Source organism: Anarrhichthys ocellatus, unplaced genomic scaffold, assembly GCF_004355925.1.
Source record: "Anarrhichthys ocellatus isolate YVR2014 unplaced genomic scaffold, GSC_Weel_1.0 scaffold16, whole genome shotgun sequence".
NCBI lineage: Eukaryota > Metazoa > Chordata > Actinopteri > Perciformes > Anarhichadidae > Anarrhichthys > Anarrhichthys ocellatus.
Window position 1 is genome coordinate 8630634 of NW_022280046.1, and position 25122 is coordinate 8655755.

General features: G+C 40.4%; 1 protein-coding gene across 1 annotated transcript in view; it reads right to left on the minus strand.

Annotated features, from left to right (window-relative positions):
- atp8b1 (ATPase phospholipid transporting 8B1) overlaps positions 1–20403 on the minus strand; it is a 31038-nt gene extending 10635 nt beyond the window's left edge. Inside the window, exons 1-15 of the mRNA XM_031855754.1 lie at positions 20236–20403; positions 11777–11950; positions 11503–11600; positions 7864–7977; positions 7629–7727; positions 7168–7229; positions 6754–6826; positions 6170–6240; positions 5473–5555; positions 5180–5338; positions 4705–4793; positions 3660–3850; positions 1907–1991; positions 1673–1796; positions 553–596 (exon numbers count right to left, since the gene is read on the minus strand). Coding sequence (XP_031711614.1) covers positions 553–596; positions 1673–1796; positions 1907–1991; positions 3660–3850; positions 4705–4793; positions 5180–5338; positions 5473–5555; positions 6170–6240; positions 6754–6826; positions 7168–7229; positions 7629–7727; positions 7864–7977; positions 11503–11600; positions 11777–11933 — 1449 coding nt within the window. The 5' untranslated portion in view covers positions 11934–11950; positions 20236–20403. The remainder of the gene's footprint in view (positions 1–552; positions 597–1672; positions 1797–1906; positions 1992–3659; positions 3851–4704; positions 4794–5179; positions 5339–5472; positions 5556–6169; positions 6241–6753; positions 6827–7167; positions 7230–7628; positions 7728–7863; positions 7978–11502; positions 11601–11776; positions 11951–20235) is intronic.
- Positions 20404–25122: the final 4719 nt, after the last annotated feature.

Sequence of the window (25122 nt, forward strand, 5' to 3'; positions counted from 1 at the left end):
TGATCAAAAACGATATAATATTGTTGTGAATAATAATAGTTTTTCCTCTTTAGCTTAGTCAAAAACTTTTTCATGAGAAGAGCTACTTTTATATTTGTTGTGCATCATTTTAATATACATAGTGATCATCGGTGTCATACGCTTTATGATTATTATTTTTAAAATTGTTTTAACAATTCCTCCTTGAATAAAGTTATTCACAAATAATAAATAGAAAATATGTACTCTACACATTTTGTATGTCTTATATTGATCACCAAAAAGGCATATCAGTAGTTTTATAATCAAGACTTATGAAATACAAATTGTAATTCATCCGTTTCAGTATTGTACCGTTACATGTTACCATTATTTTCAATCAATATCTGAAAATCAATTTACAATCTAAAGTATGGATCACTTTCCATATGTTGAGAATGAAATTGAATTTGTCTACGTCATTTCTTTCTCCTACAAAGACACATGTGATAAACATCTTACATGTGAATCATGATATTTTGGAAGTAAGATCCTCTTCTATAGCAACAATATTTATATTTAATTAAACATTACCCTTCCTCGGTCCAGCACAACTCCCTCGGCTGTGGTCGGGTTACCTGTGGACAGGAGAGCAAAAACTTGGACTGAGTCATGACTTCTTTGCCTTCTTTGCAGAGGCAAAGAAGGAGTGCCACATAAAGAATATCTTCTTGTCATGGGTTTTATTTCATCTCCATTTTTGTCTCCTGCTGATTTCCATGAAGTTCGTACATGCTGTTTTTCATACTGGGGCGCCAATCTAGGAAGCTTTCACAAGCCAATGTATCGTCTAACTGTGGTGAAGTTTGTTTGGGCGAACCCTAGTGCGGTCCCATTGCAGTGAAATAGTAATCCAGAAATGGAGGGGATTATGGGATGCCTGTGTGGCATTTGTTGAGATGGACACAGGTAAACAACAGGTTAACATTAGTTGGAGAGGACTGACTTGCACTTCTACATAAGTCCGATGTTTGCTTAACATCTGAGCAGAAAAAAACAACATGCTAAATCCAATCCAAATAAAGGCATTGGAGATTATTGCGCACAGTAGATTAGTGCCGAGTCCTGCTCATCTGTACATGCCGCTCGGCATATGTATTTTTTTATTTGGTCTGTTTTAACGTGTTTCCTTTCCGTTGTGAAGCACTGTACCTGTGTCACAGACCAACACAACAAACCCGTTTGCAAACTTTGAATCTGTTGCCTTTTGTCGATATGTTACTCAACAATTTGTCTGCTCTGCCCTTATCTAAATTCAACTTCTTCTTGCAGCACTGAACTGGTTTCCGACCAAATGGATCATTAAAAGGCTCGTTCTTCATCTTTCTGATAACACAATGTTGTCAATCGGTTCAGGCAGAGAAAATACATTAGTTCCTGCAGAAACTGGTTGTATTAGATGGCTTTGGTATCAAGAAAACAGTTGTCATTCTAATAAAAGGCAGCAGGTGTCGCTCTCATTTCACTTTACCTCTTAATGGGTTTCTTTCTATTTCTAACTGGAGAGGGTGAGCTCCCTGAGAAAGGCCATAGTTAGAGTTTCAGTAACTAGGAGTGAGGCGCCAATTCTGCCAGGGTGACAATTCAGTTCTCACTAAAATATCAAACATTAACATGCATTTTTGTGTTTGAGTGAAATAAAGCGGATCGGTACCGTAGCTGCGTCCAGCGATGGTGCACTTCTTGAACTGCATGATGTTCTGTGTGAGAGTTCCCGTCTTGTCGGAAAAGATGTACTCGATCTGACCGAGCTGCTCGTTCAGGGTGGTGGTTCGAGCCTGTACGGGGTGGGGGGGCAATCATTGATTTCATGAAAAGTGAAAAAATTATCAGGTTAAAGATATCACTGCCTAAAAAGCTAGTAAGTAAACCTTGAGTTGAGCTGTACCTTAGCCGGTGTGTCTTTCTCTGCGTAGTACATCTGCAGGTCCCAGTTGATGAACTTGCTCTGGCCCAGACGAATCACCTCCACACTGAGCACAAAGCAAACAGGAGATGGATTTTAATTTAGACAATAACTTCTTGGAGGTGGAGCTGCTCTCCGACAACGATGTGTCAGAACTCCACAGGTCTTGTGGAAGCCGAGTGGAAAAGTGATGAGGTAGAGAAGAGGAAAGCAATGCTATGAAGCCTCCCTGCTGCCAACATGGTTATCTTGGATAACTAGTTAGCAAGTCTGACGACAGTTGCAGCAGCCATGCAGTGCAGTTGGTTGTGTTGGCTTACTGACAAAATGAAATGCGACGGTGACATCAAACCTAACCAGGAACCAACTAATGCTGTTCTGTGTTTGTTAGTTAAAGTTAGAAAGAGCATTTGTAACTGGAAAGTGTTTTAATTGAAGATGTATAGCTGCACCTTACAGATGTTTTCCCGAGGAAAGCAAAGTTAAATTCTCTGAGCCATGTTGTTGACATCTGACCCTCAATGGAGAACAGTAGATATTTGGGTCTAATGTATTTTGAATGTGGGTCAAACCCACTTTTTTCACATTTAAAAAAAAAAGGGTAAAACCAACTATATTAAGAATTTCCATATGTTACGTCCATGGCCTAGAGAAGTTCAATCAATATTTGTGAACATATTGAGCTACTCTCTCAAAGCCTGAAAAAAAGATAAGTGAGTCTCAAACTAAGCCCCGCCTCCCGCTGTTACTCTGACAAGATGTCAGAGCTACGTTACCTTAGAGCCCACGCTGTCACCAACTGCACTCCCTGGAGTTATATTATCTCATTTTTGGACGATTGGAAAAGCGACTTCGGAGGTTAGCAGACAGAAGGGTCTACAATATGTGTTTGAAGGATAAATCCAGGATCTCAAACTGACTGAGCAGCCAAAACAAGTTAAAAAGATAAAGATAGAAGCTAAAGCTACAGAACACAATGTTAAAGTGACCCACCACATCACCTGGCGATCGAGACAGAAGACAATGAAATTAAGGAACAACGCTGTTCCTGCAAAGCTGTGCAGGACTTAATTCACTGTTACAATCATTAAAAAGCAAAAGCAGCATGTGTATACATTCAGTTGCTCATGTAGCATAGAAGTGCTAGCGCTAGTTAATGAGGTGCTACCGTACGCTGCTAGTGTTAGCTCCACAGGTTGGTTTTTTTACGTAGAAACTCCTTCCAACCTCTGCGGGTAGCAAGTATTACTATTACACAATGTTTGACCAGCACCAAATCCACCAAACCAGCCTGAAAATGAAAGAAACTCTCGATTGCATGAGAGTCTATGAAGCAGGGCAGGATAGTCTATCGGATGCTGGTCGGTGCCGGACGATTCTACGCTATGTTTGGCCAGTCTGCATTGAGGGGAGGGACAAAGCAAAGGTTTCCTGAGAGTCGTAACAATCTCATTTCACTCATGTCTTTTTGCAGCCAGAATACAGTAATTCTGTGGTATAAGTCATCTTTTCCATGGAGCGTAGATACTTTACACTGTCTATGACAAGGCCAGTAGTAGGAGGGCTTCTCTGAAATCAGCTTTTAGTAACAGAGGTGTTTAATTGTTGCAGCCAGAAAGACCTCCCTTTGACACAAACGTTCAAAATACAGGAAGGGGAACGTAACATCCACACTCAAATCCAGTATCCTTGACACTACTCATCCACCTAAATACGTGGTTAAGGTTTTACTCACCTGACGTATAGCGAAATGGGCACCATGGTGTTAAGGACAATGATGTATCCCCAGAAGCTGAGGAAGCCTCTGTAGGCGGCGCTCTGGTCTTTGCCGTCGTACAGATACCAGGCCTTTAAGCCGATCTCCTCGTACCAGAAGGAGTGCCCGATGGCCAGACCTGCCGCCACCAGGATCAGCAGCACGAAGATCTAAAGGGAGGGAACAGAAATGCGGTTACACAATGACTATCAAAAAGCCCCAGTGATATTGATAAACCACACAAAGAACATGCAGCCGAAGACGACGGTATTTTAGGGCCATTGTAGGTAAAAAAATGTCGGAATATTATGAATTTATGAGATCAAAGTCGTAAATTTACGAGAAAAAAAAAAAATGTAATATTGTCCAAGATTATAAAGTCATAAATGTATCTGAAAAAAAGTTGGATCAACCTCATCACACAACAGATGCAACCTTTAAACACTGCTGTAACGTGAGCCGCCGAGCACGAAACTGTAGTAAAGCCAGCCATCGTCTGAATTTTGTTGCGTCCAAAGTTGTATTGTATTGTTAAGGATGACCTCTGAGCGAGGCGAAGTTCCTGAAAGATACATAAATGCGTTTTCTGTTGTCCTTTTTGGGTCATTTTATGAACGCCGACATCGGTATGCATTGTACTTTATCTTCATGTTGGGCCTGTTGTGCGTATTATTTTGCCAATGGGTTATCTGATAAATCCTGAAGATTGCTGTTTACGATGTCCGAAGTGAAGGTCCTTATAGATTCATACATACGTTTTATTTCATGTTCTTTCTGTGTTCGTTTATGAACATAAATAAATACTAATAATTAACATTTTTGCACTTGGCGGCTCACGTCCCGCAGTCTTTAGAAGGTGGCATCTGTGGTGTGATGAGGTTGATCGAACCTTGCAAAGTAATATAGTTCCTTGACAAGAACCCGCTCAGTTTTTGTCTCGCAAATTTAAAACTCAGATACGCTGTTGTAGCTGACAAGGAAGACAGACGATTAATGATGATGAATTTCGCCTCCTTTGTCTTACCGTGTAAACCATGTAGTTCATCAGCTCGTCAATTTTGGTCCTCTTGAACCTCGTCTTCCCGCTGTTCCTCATGATTTTGGTGTCAGCTCCTATGACATCACATATCAAAAGGTGCCAACGATAGCCATTGCAATCAGTCATAGTTTTTGATCATCAATAATATTCTGAATTATTTACTATCAAGGTTCAATTTAATTTGCTAATAAGGAATTAATGGTGATTTGTGCTGCAAGTGACAATTATTTGAATTTTCTCAATCTATAAATTGTTCGGACTGTAAAATGTCAAAATAAAGAGAAATGCAAAAGACGTCTTCAAATGTCTTCTTTTGTGGTGCCAACAACCCAAATGATGTTGATGATGAAGATGATGTCGCTTATCCACATCTTCAGTGTACACTTGACAGCGCTAAAATGCTCTTTTCACAAATTTCGGATTTCTGCAGTGATGTCATCTCGTGTCGAGGGGTTCTCACCTGCGAAGATGACCAGGCCGTGACACGCCTCTGTGTTTCGGATCGTGCAGCCTCGGAGCAGCATGTTGTCCAGGTCCAGAGGGTAGCGCTCCCGTTCCCACAGCATCGTCCCCACGAACTTGTCCAGGCGGTTGTTTGGCTCCTCGCACTCGATCAGAGCTTCGGGAGAGACGAAAGGATAAACAATTTCATATTTTTTTAATGATTTATACTTCACTTTAAAAGTCTGAGTGACTAAAAGCGAATCAGGTTTATGCAAATAAACTTGGTTTGTAGTAGTGAAGCGTGCCTACCATTAAACTCAGCCAGCTGACGCACCTCCTGCAGCCTCTCATCGGTCACTCTGAGTCCCAGCCTAAACTTCAGGTTGGTCTCCCTGAAGGGGAAAAAAACACATATGCAAAAAGGACTGTAAACCAAGCCCTGAGGAAATCACAGGTAAACAGATACAAGATCATCAAAGTTGGATTAAGATGAAAAGGATTTTTTAAAAATGTTTAATTTCACTTCATGCTGTTAGGAAGTAACGTGATCAGTCAAGATAAATAAAGCTTATTTATGAAAATAAATGTAATTCTCTGATGCAAGCTGTGTGCCACATAGCTAGTTAATAGTTCAATTCGAGCCACATGTAGGCCTCTGTTTGATTTCAAAGGCGTTTCTCACTTAATCGCAGAACATACGGTCACACTGGTCACAAGGCCGAGCTTGGCAGAGTTTGTTTAGCTCTTGGCAGAAGCGCTTTACACATTTGCTCTCCTCTTATCGGGGAGTAATGTGTTGACTGAACTCTTGAAGAAACTACGGCTCAAACAAAAACTTGTCAGAACAAAGAACGCTGAGCAGCAGTATCTCTAAACAGAATGTATTCCATTATTACATTTGAATAGGGCAGTCAATATTACAGTTCAAAACTAAGTGTCCGTAACACTAAATTACGGTAACAATTATGTGATTCTGGTAAAACAAAAAAAGGCCAGAGAGTCTTACCCGTCGAGCTCAGCTGTTTCTACATAGGTGAGGCTGTTTGGGTTGGAGCTGGATAACAGCAGGATGTCAGCCTGAAGAGGATACCAAAGATATACACGTTTAAAAAAAAAATAAAAAAGCAATTCATCAACCATTCGGAAGTGTTTAACACTCAAATCTGACCACACATCTGCTTTCTGCTGCATTTCTGCCCTGCTTCAAAAAGGCCAGTGTGTAGGATTTAGAGGGATCTATTAAGCAGAAATGGAATATAATATATTTAAAAACATTACCTACCCTCGCTTTAATATGTGCTTACTGACTGACCGTGAACCTGAACAGATCTACATCAGTTAGCCACGTTATCGCTACCCAACTATTGTGACCGATGTAACCAGGTAGTATAACTGTTGATAGATTGAACATAAAAGGTTTTAAAAATAACTACATGTCTATGAAAATTAGATAAAAAATAATAATTTTCTCAAAGTTGGCAACGATTAACAAAGTGCCATTTCTGATGGTTTCGAGGTGCCACTGTGGGTCAGCTGGAAATTGCAGGAAGTCACACATTTCAGAAAGAAAATGATCATAAATCATCATACTGGAATGAAGTCGTCCTTCTTCAGACGAACCACGTCTCCAACCTGGAGGTTTCTCCACTTCAACTCTTGGAACCTGAAGCAGAGACCGATCAGAGTTTTTATTTTGCATTTGTATGTTGTTCTCTTTTTTTAAATGGAGGATAAGAAAGTTTGGGGAGCTTCCACTTACTGGCCCACATTGTACAAGAACAAACCTCAAATACAACACAAAACACGATTTGATATGCGTCAGATGTCAAAGTAGATTTATTTCAAAATGCCAAATAAATGCTCAAAATACTTCTTTTAACGAAAACACTTGGTCAACCGAGAACTTGAGCTACTGGCATTTCTCAAAAAGGGCGTCAGTATTTCGAGATTGAGTTATAAAACAAGATATCCTCCAAGTGAATAGAAAATGTTTGTTGTTCTGACCCGCCGTCCAGCAGCACATCACACTTCCTGTTGTTGATCTCATTGTCCATCCTGTGCCGCGCCTGGAAGAATTTTAATTAAAAAGATGTCAGGACAAAACGGATAACTTCCTACTTATGCAATCACGTGGCAATGTACTGGAGCTTGAACAGCAATCAATTGATTTCTAGATCTTTGTCTGAAATTGATTTTTTTGCACTCCTTTGCATCAAAAATTAACAAACTTGTGTAAATATGAAATCATATTTATTTAATATTAAACGTTTAATTTTGTATTACAGTATTGGCTTCAAAAAGGCAATGCCAGCATCCTCTCAAAGTTCTATGGATGATTTCTGGAAACGCGTGCAGCTACAGCCTGCGCTTGAAGATGTTTGATTAAAAATAATCAAAATACAATGATAAAACCTGACATGGATTTAGCAGTGTGTGTGTGCGTCTTTCCAAAAGAGAAGTATTACCAGATCGTCCACCAGGTCTTTGATGGCAGTGACTCCCAGCACCACCACCAGAGGAATCAGTGTGGTGTACCAGGGCAGAGTAGTAATGTCCGGAATAATCTAACAAAAAAACAAACAAAAAAAACAGTTGATGGTACTTACTGTTTTTTTTTTTTTTTTTTGTTTTTTTGTTTTTTTTTTTAAATTGCAGCACTATACATCAGAAGACAGGAAGTTACTCTCTTTTCAGATGTACCTGTAAGATGAGCAGAGCCAGGAAATAGAGGTTGGCGACTCTCTTAAACTGCTCGTACAGATTCAGAGGGAGGAAGGTGAGGACGTTGTACTTGTACGTCTTGATGGAGTTTTCCTGCAGAGAAGAAAGAAAAAAAAAAAAAAAAAAAAAAAGAAGAAGAGTGAATTACTATTCTTTATCCTGTGCTGATAAACTGCAGAAAACATACATCTTAAAAAGGGGCACTATGCCACTTTTACACAAGAGCAGTTTGTTGGTCATCAGGAATACTACTCAACCTGTGAGAACAGTTGCATGATCAGTGAGATACTCTGAGAAAATAACCCTGATGATGTCATAGTGATGTCATCCAGTTTACTGATCTCTTTAAATTCATAACAGAAAAAAAGTGTTTCAAAGTGCTTAGTAGGCAGTTTTGACCCTTGACCCACGCTAATAAACTCTGTTGCATGGATTTCGAGCATTTTTTATTATTTTTTTTTAAGTTTAACTCTATACTGTCTATAAGAAGTGGTGACGTCACCCATTGATTTGCGGATTGCGGTTTTGAAGCCTTGAGTTTGGCAGTCGCCATCTTGGATTTTGGCCACCACCAGTGTTTTTTTTGCATCCAGGGAGCGCGAGTGACCATATTTGGACCATAATTTACTAAATGAACATCATGCTGTATTGAAGAAGACTTGAAACTAGAGATTGAGACCATAAACTCATGTTTACTGAGGTAATAAATCAAGAGAGAAGTAGAGTAATTTTCTCATAGACTTCTATACAATCAGACTTCTTTATGCAACAAGAAGAGATGCCCCCTGCTGGCCATTAGAGAGAATGCAAGTTTAAGGCACTTCCTTATTGGAGGTTGCTGCCTGGTTTCACATCAGTACATACTGCAGCTGCCTTTACAAAGTATGTACTCTTGCCTGCAGTATGCATTTGATTGGGAAAACCAATTGCACCTTGAACCATTTGTCCTGAATCGTCAGTTCTCATGGTGTCGGTAGTACTGAGGCAGTGCTGTGAAACCCGTTTTATTTTCAAACACAAAGTGTTGCGACAAAGTTGGAAGAACACTACGGTCTAAAAATATCATCGGATGCTTTATAAATAACAATGGAACTAGCCTAAACCAGGGAAAAACGGTCCCAGACCAAAAGTATGTGGACAGGTGACATGGTTAGAGTATTGCTTTGCTGAAATGTCTCCTCTACAACAGAAGCACTAGCAAGTGTCTGGGTTGACTGTGCAGGCAGTGGCTCAGTTAGTAGGGACGTCTGTAACAAGACAAGAGCTGCATTTCATTACAGACAACCATCGGAACTCTGACAACTCCACCAGCTTTCTGGTAGATCTCGGACTCTAGAATGCACAAAGGGTTACTGTTCTTGGAAACATGTTGTGGCTTCAGTCCCACAGAGTCTCGCTGTGTCTATTAGTGAGATACAGGTCGGCTCAGCTGGATGATCAGCTTTCAGCCTCCACGAAGACCGGCAACACAAAAACACTCAAATGACTCAGCAAAACAGAGAGGTGACATCAGGAGGAAGCACACATAATATCAAATTAACACAGCCGACTTCCTTGTTGTTCATCAAATTCAACCTGCGATTCTTGTTTTACACTCACTGTTCTTTGGTAATTATGTCAAATATTGCAGCAGACCTGGCTAAAATCCCTCATAGACATGTGTAGTATGAAGTCGGTTAATGCGCATTGATGCCCATCTTACACATGCTTTTGTTTGCTCAGTAATACTGATCTTATCTACTTATGGTGCATACATTTCATTTAAAAAGGGTTTAATAGTTAAAAAGAGGTCACTTTGTCTTGCTAAGAGACCAGAAATTACAAAAGTAGCAAATTGATAACCTGCCAGCTGTAACATTCATATGATTTAAAGTTTAACCATGTTACTTTTGAATGAGGAAATAGCAGTCTTCCTCTTACAAATGAAAAGTTACATTGATGAGCAATAAAACACCCACTGATCCAATACAATAAGGGGTTTTGCTGGTGCAGTCTTTTATACTCCTAAAAGGACACGTACACAGGCCGCTGTGGTTACCAAGGACGCAAAGTAGTTCTCTTTACCCTGTCGGCTTGGAGGAAGCATTCCACACACGCAGTCGATCGCTACACCAACGCTTATATCAGACTTGTCCACGCACTGAACCCAGACGTACACCCTCTGATGTAAACACAGACTCTAGCAGACTCGCAAAGTATAACTTCAGCTTTACTTGGTCTAGTGTGACCTTTAGCTGATGGTGGCTAATGTTTGATAATAGCAGCAAACTGAAGATGGATATATCTGCGTAACTCGCATTTGCTTTTCTCTTTCCGGATTTTAGGATGTATCCGTATGTGCTGCTGTAACGCGACATGTTGGCATGTATCGCTGTCCAATAATTGTCTCTTTTGGGGCTCAACATTTTGTAGCACCAGTTGGATCTGGTCATAAAAGACGTGGGTACGGGACGAGTTTGGGTCTCAGTTTTGAGTCTTTTGCTTTTTAAACATTTTCAAAATCATCCTTCAGGTTGATTCTGACATGCAATAGCTGTGGATCACACAGTCTCACAGAAGCGTAGTATTTACTTACTGACTCTTGCAGGTTTGCATCTCTATCAGTATGACTTGTAGATGCATTGCTCTTTTCCAGCCTTAAACACCGTTGCATAACCCACAATGACAAAGTAACGTAGACAAAAAACTACCAGGAAATATTGACTCATCAATCAACTCTCTACTGCAAGTGTAATTCTCTGCAGGTTGATTGTGATATAAATGAACTAGTGGTGTAACGGACTATTGTCGATCTGTGCAGTAGTTTTAAATTGACAGGAGTTACATTAGGTAAGTTACATTACGATGCGTATTGGGCAAAGGTAAATGATAACGTTATGATGTGTTCACATGTAATCTTGTAAAATGTAGTGTTGGTGAGAATCTAGTTGTTTGAAGGAGATGTTTTCACAACAACATAAAGAGATATTAGAGATGAATTATGACCTGTTAACACTAGCTATAAGCAGCTTATAATACATCATTAAAACTACTAATATACAATCTTTTACTTGTTTTTATGAAGGAAAGAAATCACTATAACAAAGTAAAAGGATAACATTAGAATGTCTGATGGTTTACTGACTTCAGAGCGGTTGAAATGATTTTTGGGACAGTGGCAAAAAAATAAAATAGTCTGGAGCTGCTATAATGAACCACAAAAGGGATCTGCATCTCCCATTATGGATCATCAATGATCAGCAATTAGTATCAGTGGCAAAAAAAGATCATCTGAGATCTCTAAAAGTTATATTTGCTCCCTGTGAACCAATCCGTCATACGATCCAAACCAAGTGTTTTATGATCTGTTGCACCACTAAAATGAACTGAAACCAATGACAGCCTTGAAGGAAGAAAATCTATCTAATCACTGATGACCGATTTGAAATATAGACGGCATGATAAATGGCCCATTTAAAACATGCCACACACAAAATATCTTTGTCCAGGGTGTGTCAGCCATGCTTTATATGCTCAGGATTAGTTTCCACCAGGGCCAACAAGGATGAGGATAAAGGCGCCTTCGGACCATTAAAGTCCCATAAACAGCGGTTTTATGTCAGGCATGACAGAACTTACAGAGTATTTGCTCTTCTTGATGCATAGGAAGACTTTTTTCTGAAACTCTGGCAGCTGGTGATAAGGTCGGTCGTTGGCTTTCACCTTCCACCCCATCTCTGAAACAGAAAACAATATGGAATATGGTCTCCTTCACTAAAATGTAATATGTAAACTACAGAATTAATGTTTTTGTACGACACACTAAATGAAACTGGTCCATCTTCTTATGAGTGTGAAGTTCACTCAAAGATTAAATTAAAAGAAAGTGATAAGTGTGTCTTAAGCCTCTCACCGCTGGGTTTAGCTTCCACAGGGGGCAGCGGGGCTCCTGGCAGCTCTTCTTCTGGTTCCTCTTCAGAGCTTGCCTCCAGTTCGTCATCTGTCTCGTCGTCGCTGTACGGCATGACCTCATCGTCAGGCCCGAGGGAGTCCACACGATGCCGATTCATCTTGGCACCTCAGGTATCTGAGAAAGAAGAAAAGTTGCAGTTCACGAATAAATGTAACATGACGTAATTCACATTTTTAAAGCAATCAGAACACAAATGGGTAACAGGTTTTTATACTTTCCGAAACCAACGATCTGACGATGGACTGGACACGCCCCTTCAGAAACAAAAGCATGTACGGTTGGAATTATTGAATACTGTACAAACATACTGAAGAATCGTCAGGCCTCAGACACTCAAAATGAGGTGGAGAGAAGCAAAGAAACGCTGAGTCAGCTGACGTTTACAGCAACAGTGACTCTCCCTACATTGACAAACCAAACATGTTCAAAAACGACAAACGACTGTGAAAATGTATCCGGAAAGATCAGACCGCCAAGGAAGAGCACAGACGGAACAGGAATGCAGATCCAGTGAACCAGGAAACAAGGATGATAAATGAATCAGCTGTTAGAGATGAAGTCAGAGGTAATCTGCACATCTTAACGTTATGACTTTATGATCCATCAGCTGGATCAGTTTTACTCATCTATTGTGTACAGCCATCGATGCTCATTAAACAAAGCAATAAAGAGCTGCAGTTCGGGTTTACCTCCTGATGTCATGTCACGCGTTGTGTGATGACTTTGCGGTGTTTGTGTGTTCAAGTGTCACAATGAACATGCACACATCTGCGACTCTGAGGAATGTGACCGCACCTTCTTGATCATTCGATTTTTCCCTCAATAGAGACCAACGTATCAGCCCGAATCAAACGGCGTTTAGAGTCAACACTTCTGTGGTCTGGACCACACCGTCCCGCCGCCGGAAATACTCACTAGATCAGCGACTGTATTAATCTGCTGCTGAAAATAGTCCCCAACAAAAGCATCATTTCCTCCTGTCTGAATAACATTTGATAAAAACTACAATACCCAGCTATTTCAGTGTATTACTGAGCCTTTAAAGAGCAAATCCGCTGCATCACTGGAAATCATCCGCCTGACGGCTCCTGGTTAGCAGGTGCAGAGTTTGGGTTGGCGCTTCCCATCAGCTTAATGTTTAATGATGCAGAGGAGCCATTAGCACAGCTGATAAGGCTCATTAGTCCGGTTTCCAAGAACAAACGCACCTAAAAAGCACTCCACAGGGTCACGCAGGGACTACGGCAGGACTCAAACTTGTGAAATGGAAGTGTTGACGAGAGAGAAGGGGGCCGCTTATAGTCCAGACCAAATGTCTTTTTCCCACTTCTAGATATGTCCATTTTCTGTTCCATCACTGCGTAGTTTTTAGTTTACTTAGTTGGTAGGAATTTGCATTTCATTTTGAAAGTTTATTGCCTGGATACAAGAGCATGAGGGGCAGAAGTTTACAGTCTACTAACGTGAACTTTTAGCTCAAAGCACCGCTATGCCCAAGTACACCCTCACAGAGCTGCTACCATGCTAGCACAGAGCTGCTTTTATCACTAACAAATACATGCAATTTAATGTTTTAGATACTTTGTATACTACAAGGCAGAGCAGTAGTATAGTGTGTTTTTTTTGCGTATTCTGTGACTGAATGAAGCTCTGGCGGGTCACACAAGTCTGCACAAAACTAAGTGAGAAGGTGGAGGAAAACAGAATTTAAAATAATCTAGGCAGAGGAGTGAAAGAATGAGGAGGAGGGAGTGAGATGACAGCTAATCTCTCAGCAGGTATTTCAAATACGAATTACAATGTCTTCAGTACTTTACCCTTTAGTTTTGGCGACAGCAGTTGAGTTGGATTTACAGGGCAGATTCTCTATTGAACAATGAAGCAAATAAAAGAGGAATCATTGCCCTCCCAGAGAAGACCTCCAAGATGAGCACTGGTCGTCTTGAAACCAGTCTTAGACACTTTTCAGCAGTTTGGACTAAAGGAAACCTCGACATCAGACGTCTTCATCCGAGGATAGACTGACATCTTTGACTGAGACATCCAGTCAAACGACATGCCACACCAAAGGAATACACAACCTCCACTTAAGCCCGCGTCAGTCTTTTAGAAACACATCAGTCTTTTAGAAACGCGTCATCGCTGGAGGGACGCACGCTGCTAAAAATAAAGGTTTCCTTGATTGTGAAAGAAAAGAAACCCTACTTCATACTTGCACTGACATGGTTTGAAGGCATGTCACAATACATGGTCTAAATGAGGCCCTGTGTCCTCTCCAGATATTATACTATCAGCTGTGTTAAATCACTGAGGTGTAAGGATACAGTCAAGTCATAAATCTGATTGGCGCAACATGTCAGGCAGCACGGTTTTCTAGAGAGAAGACTACTTCTAAAGTAGTCTTAGAGTGGCTGTGTGGAGTTTGGATCCTGCATCACCCCCCATACCCCCCTAAACTGCTTAATGCCCCCCCCCCCCCTTCAGATCCCCTTTGGTTTCTGCTCATGTAGCATCTCCCTTAATACATGCAAATAACTCAAAAGGACAAACCAGCAAAGACCGGGGGGGGGGGGGGGGGGTCGTTTTTCTGATATGGTTTGAAGTGCGAGGAGCCGCTGGGATCGGAAGTGTTTTTCTTGAAGTGATATCTTCAACGCAGGACTCTCCTGGATGATTCAAGTGAATTTCTTCTACTGCATTTCTAAGGAATCGTGGGTTTTCTGTCAGTTTCGCACGGCAGACAGGTGACAATACTCTAATTCATTCGCTCATGAAGAAGAAGCGAGTCTGAGGCGTGAATCACAGCAGCAGCACATTTATTAAACTAAACATGGCGCCAGAGCTGCTAAATTCTTGGGCTGCAACAAACAATTATTGTCATAATCAATCAACTATTTTTCTAGATTAATCGTTTGGTCGATAAAATGTCCATCCCAGTTTCTCCAAGGTGACGTCTTTAAATGTCTCATTGCGTGTGTGTCCAAAAGCCAAAGATATTCAGTTTAGTGTGCGAGAAGACAGAATGTCTTTGTATGAAAATTTAACAACTAATCAAAAATATTTGGCGATTATTTTTCTGTTGATCGTCTGACGAATCGTTGCAGCTCTAATAAATTAGAATTTTTAGCTTGATGATTGGGTGTGTCTTACCCCAAAACCACCTTGGGAGTCGTAGTTACCTTCTACCCCAACCTCTTCCTGGCTTCTGACTTTTCAAAGGGCCGGATTCTCTCTCTCTCGGTTATTCTTTTGACAAACTTGAGTGCTCTAGCTGTGAGTCACGTACAGAACTGTTGCGCTCAGGACCAGAAGCGCCACCAACAGCCCGGGGGGGGGGGGCTCAGGGGTGTGACAGAATAAGTCTGAGAGCCACTACAGTCTCAATAGGGGACTTTTCAGGATAATTAACTGTTTAAGAAGTAAATGATTACTTTTGAGGTCAAGTTCTGAAGTGAATGAAGACATTTCTGTGACAGCTACACAGCCTGAAAACAGCCTCATCTAAACAAAGAGAGCCGGGGGTTCAGCAGCAGCAGCAGCAGGGCTGCGAGGATCGCTCGACTCGGAAAACAGGTTTTCGGTTAATTGGTTTCGTGCCAAACATCGCTATGGCAACAACAAAGAGCAGAGAGGGAGAGATTCACGGGGAGTGGGACAGGAGAGCATACCTGAGCGACGACCTGAAACCTGACACAAGGGAGGAGGTGCAGCTCTCGCTCAGAGGTGAGGAGGACGCTTGAAGCAAAAAAATAAAGGAAAAGGGACTTTGTTTCTACACTGGTGACCCACACCCTGAAGACACGGTTTAGTTTTCTATTGTCCTCTCTTATGGACTCAGTGTCCAGCTCCAACGCTCTGACAGTCCTTTAAAGAAAAAGATCAACTCTTCAAATATTATTTTACATTTATGGTCACAGTTTTTGCATTTTATCTTCCCAGAGCAAACCTACTGGCTAATAAAACTTGCACATACATATATACACATGTACACACATATATACATAGGGTTCATATCCGTTTTAACCAATTCATTTTCACTGCCCCTTTCCATGCCTTTGAAGCAAAATTTCATGACCACACTTTCTCTGAAATGTCTGTCTATACATGAAACATCTGAATAACACAGTCTGGGTCTGACATTATCCCGCGAAACGTTCAGCGACGTCACCGATCTGTCCGAACATAAAACTATGGTTTAACTAATATCAATTTTTCTCAGTCAATCTGAACTCAAACGCATTTATTACACAGGTATTTGTGAATCAAATAGCCAGGACTTTTCCAAAGTCATTCCCAAAGGGTTCATTCATATTTTCCAACAGCTTCTCCAGGCCTAGAAATTGCTATTTTTCAAATTCCATGACATGGAATTCATCTTTTCTCAAGCTACATTTTTCTGTTCAAACGCAAAATTCATTGAAAGCAAGTGAATTTTAAAAAACAGGTTGTTATTTAAGGGAACAATCAGTCAGTGTCTTGGGTATGTAGTGCGAAGCCTACAAAGGAATGGCGGACTCCACCAGTAACAAACAACTACCATACAAAGAGGTTGTTGCATTCCTTTAATATTTACCTGGTACTTGCGTGATATAAGGTTTGTGTCTTTGTTTCAGTACATAATATCGTCTTCAGTTCGTGAACACAAAAGGTGACCAGACACACAAGCAGATGCATCACCAGAAATCACAGTGTGCCAGAGGCACTTTCTCCACGACACGGTAGAACATTTTGGAGAGAGAAAGAAAAAAGAATCCTCGGGAATTTCCTTCCCCCCCGAATTAAAACAATTCTTGTCGGAAAATAGACAAAGGGTTTTTTAAACCAATCAGGGCATATTTGTCTTCTATCAATTGATATTGGCAGATAAAGTTGATACAGTATAATTTCTAATTTATTTTTAGCCTGCATGGACAGATTCATGTTGAACCTGTTGATCCAGGACACCAAACCTGAACCACCAAAACTAATCAGTCGGTGGCTGTGGAGTTTTGAACAAAATTTCATTGAAATCAATGATGTTTTTTTGATATCTCCTGCCAAAAAACAAACCGTAAGCAAAACCTCCTTTGCAGCTGGTAAGAGTGAAAGATATTTCACTTATTCGTTATGCATCGGGATGAGCTCCCGCTGTGATGGGGAAAGTAATTGTGTGTGTGTGACTGAGCGTGTCAGGTTAATGCGGAGTCGGGTTTCTGGGGCACCTGGGAGTGTGTGTTAAGAACTAAACAGATGGGAAACAAAAGGAATAAAGACTGCCTGTTCTCTGCAGGAATACCACTTGATGCAGTGACTCAGCACATAGAGCAGCACACAATTTGATACTCTCCTGCTTTATCCACTCTATATATTTTTAACTGTAAACGCATCAGTGAGAGGATGTGCTCACTTACAAAAAAAAAAAAAAAAGCAAGCGGCAGCTTCCTGGTACATTTCAATGACACCACTGCGTTTGCACAGTCAGACATGATGTGAAGCTTTCATCCCAAACATGAAACTCGACTAAATAGACCATAGTAAATAGTAGTCCTCTGATCGTCTGGTGATAAAACAACATGACACAAATACGTCGCTGCAAGAGCATTTAGTCCTGTTCTGTCCTGCCCCCCCTCCCCCTAAATGTGTTTTAGAGCCTTTTTTAGGGTTGTATCTGACAATTATTGTCATTATCAATTAATCTATTGGCTATTTTTATTAATAATGAAATAAATGTTTAGTCTCTAAAATGTCAGAGATGTCAATTTATAATGCCGTTTATCATGAGGGGAGCAGAAATAGTTGTAAATCCTCACACTGGAGAAGCTGGATGTCTGCTCGAGGAATGAAATAAATGCATGTTGTTACCATTATCAATGAATCCACTAGTGGCTTCAGAACTGAAAGCATGTTCACATTCAGTCCAGTGTTCTGTGTCTGTGTGTGTCAGCTGTTAATGAAGCTTAATGAAGGCCAATGAGTTGAGTCTCCATTGATCTTATTCTGAATTTCAATCACAGCTGCGAGTCCCGACAACGAATCCATGAACAGCCCCTGAGCAAGGCACAAACACTGCCGGAGTTGGGGGTTCAACTCCTCTCTGGGTGATGTCAGTCTAAAGCCACGGTCATCGACAGACTTCATGATAAATGACAGAGTGAATTTGTGCAGCGCTCCTCTAACAACAAATAACACTTACACCAACATTACTTTTGTAGTCAAATTGTATTTGACTCCTAATTTGCTACATGTGGGTAGGGTCTCATGCATGTGGCCATGTGCAATCGCATATAGTTACGGGGACGCATTTAGATATGTTTGTACACAGATATATGCATTTGTGTCATGTTGCTTATTTAGTCACATAGGACTCTGAACTTTAATTTAAAAACAAATTAAACAACAGACTGGTGAAACCAAGATCTTTTAACATGTAAAAAAGACAACAAAAAACAAAAATAATCTGGTTGCAACAAACGCATCGCCGTCAAACAGCTTCAGCCCCCAAACATATCCAAACACACAGAGAAGAGGCCGTGACGTCTATACCTCAGCTAAACCCTTCGTATCCAATTTGACTCTCAAGACGCAATTCAAATTCTCAGTCGCTGGTCTCAAGGTCCAAACCATTTCCATAAGGAGGCATTTCCATGAGCAAAAAGGACCGAAGCTCTCTGCTGCTTGTTTAAGGAAAAAACACCCGGAGCCATCACTGTGTTCAGAGGCAACAACACCAGCTATTGCACCGTGCGGGTGTGTTTCACAAGCTGCCCGGCTTCTGTTTGTACGTCACATGTTTATGTTGCGACAAAGTAAAGTTACACTCCACCCAGAATATCTCTCCCTCTCTTTACTGAGAAAGATCTCCCTTAGACAGGGAGGCAGCTGTAAACAAAACAAGTTATAGTTGGAACAGAAAACTGCATCTGTGGTCAACGTTGATTCATGTCAGTAGAAATAGACACTGATCGGTGACGTTTCACGGAACAAAAAGAAAAGGTTCTGAGGGTTTCTCCCCATCTTAAATATTCTCCTCCACGTCCCTTCCGAGACTCATCCGTCCACCCATCCAACAGCTTCCCCGTCATTTACTGAGGGATGGAACTCAAAGCAAGGTGATTAACCCTTTCAAGCCCATGCAAAAGTACAAAACACAGATGCAGGATTTCCTTAGTCATCATGGTAAGACTTGACTCTGTGACCGGAAAACAACTGAGCCGGGAGCGGCAGCCCTTGAACTATGGGGCTGGGTGTCCTCATTGTCAATACTAGGGCTGAAGACACCTACACTTGAATACCGATACCAAAAAGACAGAGGACAAATATCATGCTAAAATGCAGTCTGTCAGTTGAAGTTTGCTGGACGTGATGTAGGGTTAGCCCCGTGTGTTTTTATGTGGAGTGAGCACCGCGCTAAAAAAAACAATGTAGCCTTTTAAACGCCATGTTGCTCATCAGCAACCGGTCATGTGGTAAATCAGGAGGCCGTTTGGCCATGTGTGCTCTGATTAATTTGGCATGCAGTTGACACACCTGTCATAAGTTTGCTGTCATTAAAACCTCAAAATCCTGGCATTAGCTCCTGGTGTTCTTAACCAATTATTTGGGTGAAGGAACTAACGGGAGTAAAAACGGGAACCAGCTTTAAAAAAAAAAAAAAAAACAGATTTTCCTCATGCGGTGGATCTCATTTATGCTCATGTGAATAATGTGAATTTCCAAAAGTAACTGATGCATATTCAAAACCAAAAATCGTTTAAAACAATTTGTGATTGTTAATGTGGCATTGTGTTTCCTTGTTAAGAATATATATTATATTCATATTAATATTAATAGGGAAATGAGTTTGGTTGTATTGTTCAGTAACGTCAAAAAAAAGTCTTATTAAAAACCAATGAGGTGTTCAGCTACATCACTACTTTTATCAATACAATCCTGTATGTATATTCAGTTGCCAGTTTATCAGGTAAACCTAGCGAAAACTAAGGCAGTCTCATAACTTATAAGGGAGCCGTCCTGACACAACGTGAAGGCTATAATGTTGAAAGGTTCCACTCAATGATCACGTTGGAGGTGTGTGGCCTACTGCTGTTGAATTGCATTGACTGAGTCTACATTCCTTAATCAACAGGGATGGACAAATAAACTATTGGAACACAGTTTGCTACTTTACACGTTTTTTTAAACTAGAGACACTAAAATGATTAACTAAAACACAAGTTACAAGCCAACGTCACTGTTTCAAGCGAACATTTTAACCCCAAAACCAGCGACGCTTCCTCAGAGAGGGAAGGTGAGTCGAGCAGCAGCCGCCCAGGTGAAGCAGTCACCTGCCCTCTGTGCATTTTAAACGCCATTAAGCCTTTTTTGTTTCAAAAACTCAACGTAAAACACGCATGGACATTCACACATTAAACTGGACTTACCGCGTGTCCTTGGGTAGATTTCTATTTAAAAAAATAAGAGGTGAACGCTACTCTCCGTCGGTGTCCTGGTTTAGTCACCGCACCATGTTTTCCTCTTCTTCCTGCTTGTAGAGAGCTAACAGGCAGCGGCGGCTCCCCGCCCTTCTTGTTCTTCTTCTCCTGCCCCCTCCCACTCCGCCACCTCACCTCACCTGCTCTGCCCCAGGCCGAACCTGCCGAACCGGTTCGACACGTCCATCGCTTCGAACAATAAATAGCTCCTTTAAAAAAAAAAACGTGCGCAAAGTAGCAAGCTCTAGCGCCGAGGAGTTTCTGGTCACGTGACGCACAGGTAAAAGGTGCGTAATTGAATTGTTAATTAAACCAGGACTGCGGTCGAAAAGTCCAAAAATGACCTCCTGACGTCTATTCCTAACCACTTTTCCTTGACCTTTATGGAAAGAGTCATGGGGTCAAGGAAAGAATTCATGAGGAGTTAGGAAAAGACAACCGTGGTGTTCACAGAATCCGACTCCACTTTCACTAAACTTTGTAATTATAAGGTGATGGCGGATGTCACTGACGGAGGTCTGCCATGGTGAAACTACGACGAAGAAGGACTATAAAAAGCGCAGCTAAAACATTACCCATATAAATCTATTAGTGTTTTCTGCAGGCTTTATAAAGAGCTTCTTCTGTGAGAGGCTGCTTCACTCCTGGTGTGAAGAAGAGAAACCGGAGCTCCTTTCTTCCTGCTGCTGTCACACTGAACAATCAACATGCTTCAATCGAAAAAATTCACTCGTTTAATATCAATGAAATTGTTCAATATCAATATTTCCTTTGTGCAATAATGCAGATTCAACAGTTCGGTTATATTGTGCTTTCTAACAGTTGAATAATGTATCATAGTCCTAGCTTGTTTTGTTTTTTTACTGATGCTTCTTGTTATTGAGAATGAGAATTTGTTCATTGACAGTTTGCTATTTACTGTTCATTTTATTTCATATTCTTGTTTTTTTTTTTTTTTTTTACTTGATACATGTTTGAAGTAAGTAAATACATATAAAATGAAACGAAAGGATTGTCACTGTTTATTCATAATCATCAACGTGAATCCCATTACTTTATGACTGTATGAAAATAATTGTTAAACCTGTGTGAGTTTATATCTTACACAGGTTTAACAAGGAGGACATTAATCAAGGCAAAGAAAAGTCCAAAGATGACCGTTAAAGAGCTGCAAAAGTCCGCAGGGAGGATTTGAGTTTCTGTCCACAGGACCACTTTAAGACGTTCGGTTCATTTGGTTGTTGTAAAAAGGTAGAAAAGCCTAAATTAGCAGTGCCAACTATAGTGACATATAACACACTGCAGAAGGGTCGGTGGACTGTCACTACACAAGTCCTGTTTACCGAATGGAGCATTTCTTCTTCTTTGTGTTGTTGAACAGCAGTTAGCATCCAGCTGATGCGAAATTCAGATTGTGACGTCATTATTAATTAACCCAGAATATGATTATGGTTTCTCTTGAATACTGGAATTAATTTATTAGGCTCCATGTTTCAGGTTAAACTTAAACTATATAACTCATCAAACCCAACACTCAGGAATGATCAGCCTCACGTGACTGAATGAAATGATGATAAATGATGTAAAAAGTGTTTCTTTAATTGTATCTATAATAAAAGTTACTAAGGGAAATATCAGATCATTAAAAGACAAAATTCAAGCGAGGATCGAGGAGCGAGCAAATGACAAATAAGAGTATAATAATGACATTTCCTCGCTCCTCGCTTAAACCGGAAGTTGTTCTGCGCCGCCATATTGACAGCCGTCCCAAAGCTCTTATTTAGTTCGAGGAGCAAGGATCGAGGAGCCATGAGCGAGGACACACGAGAACAGACTTCCAGGAAGTCTTTGAACGGCCGACACGCCCCCTCATTGTTCATCTGTTATGTGATTGGACGCTGCAGCTGATCGGACTGATGAGATTTTGTTCAACATGTAAACAGTGAAGACGGATCACAGATTAAACTCAAGCTTTATATTTGATTCGTTTTCTGATTCAACATCTGGTTTAAATAAATGTTCATTGTAGACTGAACAACAAAAGGACCTCAAACAACTTTCTTCATTTATTAGAAAGATTTGTGTTTTCATGATCTGAACTTTTATTATGAAAACAATTAAAGTCAGAGGGAACTGGAGAGACGAAACACTTATATATATATATTTTTATATATATATATATAGAGAGAGAGAGAGAGAGAGAGAGAGAGAGAGAGAGAGAGAGAGACGAAACACTTTTTACATCATTTATCATCATTTCATTCAGTCACGTGAGGCTGTTCATTCCTGATTGTCGGGTTTGATGAGTTTTATTATTTAAGAGAAACAATAATCATATTCTGGGTTATTTAATAATGACGTCATAATCTGAATTTCAAAACGTACAGACGCAAATAATTCATAAATAAGACGATCGCATTCCGCCGGTAGAAATGGATCCTGCGCTTATAAACAGAACACAGGACAGTTTGTTAACAGACTACAGAGAGAAACACCTCTACAGTGGTGATTACTGTGTGTCTTTATTAGTTATTGGTATTATTAGTTACTATTATTAAGTACAGTGATCATGTGAACAGAAAACTCCTCAAAAGTCTCTCCAACTGTTAAAGCCAAATGACAGCTGATCCAGCTGTGATCAGCTGATCCTCCGTCATCAGAAACAGACGTCACTTCACGTGACACAACTGAGGAAAGGACGTCTCATGTCTGTTAAAAGATATTTCCTCGTTCCTCTCTCCTCGCATGGTTTCCTCCATGCATCCCTGGTGGGAGGGACTAAGACGCAAGGAAAGGACCCAAGTGAGGGAAACGGGGATGTACCCAGGGTCATTTTTGCAGTCTGAGGAAAACAACATTAATAATAGTTTGGAAAATTTCATTTTTACATCCCTCATTTGGAATCACAGGATGTCTTAAAAATATCATCTTAAAAGAATAAGCCGAATCGACTTGTGCATAAAATGTATTGGTCAGATGTCACTTTTTCAAAAAAGACAAAAACACAATTGTTAGCTTCACTCTTTTAATAATTCATTCCATCACATTATTGTTTATTATGTGTTTGGATGAAACCAATGGATGAATTGATGAACTTCTCTCTGGGAAGCTGATGTGGGAAGCAAATCATCTAAAAGTTACCAGAAAACATCCTCAGGCATCACATTTTTGGATTATTAATGCCTCAACTGTTTGCACAACTGTGCACAATACATGTGTTTATTATCACACTTACCAATCATCGTCTTCACACTCATAATCCACAGAGAGGTACTTGGGATGACTGTCGCACCCAACAGGAGATCCCAGATTATCAGGGGTGGCTGTAACGTAACATGCTGGTGTCTCGCTACACCTGAGGGTTAATTCAAAAGAAAAGCATCGGTTATTAATATAAAACCAAATCAAAAATGACTTCTACATTGAAAAAAGAAAACAGTCATCTTGATGTACTACCTGTAACAACAGAGAAGTACTACAGCTACGCTACTTAAAACAAGTATTAATATTGTATAGCACAAATAATAACATATAAAAATCTATTCAATAATTATTTTTTGTGGTACAAATATATTCCCTTTGCTTCCACTAAAGCTTGTTTGTCTGCTGAACAAATACACACTTGTCTTTCACATGGTCTGCAGCTTCGAAACTTGTACAGAAGGTCATTTTCGAGGGGGTTTTGGTGCAGGTGTTCTCGTCGAAACGCCCAAATCTGGCATTCACAATTTTAACTTCTCCTTTTTCTGAGGGTAACACAGAAGACGAAATGTCATAAAACGGACAAGTTATTTTGTTATATAGAAGACATGGAAACCCCTCACGATATACAGTAAGTTGTATCAACACATCTTTTTTTCATAAACTAACCAAAAAGTGGCCATTGTCAACAGGAAGTATTGATTCATAGATACAGATTGTATTGATGGCATACTGTATGAATACATTTATAACAAAAGCATAATGGAGAGATGTGTCTTTTCCATGCAGACAGACGGATTATTGACATTCTCTTACCACACTTGATCTCTGCAGTTTGGTTTTCACACACAACAATGGATTGCCACTCTGTCAAAACATCAGGAGATACGGTCAGACCTAAAATCATCCTGACATCTTCACTGAAATCTGCAGGATCACAATGCTGTATGTCAGCTACCCCTCTGCGCTGCTTAAAAATACTCACCAGCTGGTCTGATTTCACAGTCATAGGTGATCTGAATGAAGTTATCTTGTGAGTTATTGTCCACAAACATCCTCCCATTGGGCTTGGGCAGTCGGCACCATTCCCTACGATCACAGCTGGAGAAATATTGTAAAAATATTGCACGGTCAAGATGATTTAATACACAATGTCTGCACACAGGCAATTTTAATTATTTTAATTTTGTATTTAAAAGCATTTGAAACAAGAGCTCAAGCCCCCTCCAAAGGGTCTCAACGACACACATTTGGACTTTTCTAAAATGTTTAATTTTTTGTGTGAAATATGCGTTTGGGGATCATGTTTTAAGAAGTTTCCACCTCAAAATAATGCCAACTGTTCTGTCTTATAAAACATGCTGAGTTTTTAGTTTAGAGTCCATTTCTACTCACCTCACAAAATGAACCACGATAATAAATTCAACAGAAAAGGATAACTCTCACATGTTCTGGATCCATCCTTTCATGGACGTGTGTAAGGAGTTCCCATCGGAGACCTTGGCGGGCTTTTTTCTGTCAGCGCAGTCAGCATCGCTTTTCACACCATAGTTGACTTCAATACTTCCAATCATATGTCCTGCAGCTGAACATACACAAAACATGAATCAAATATTAACAATGGGTGACAGGAGG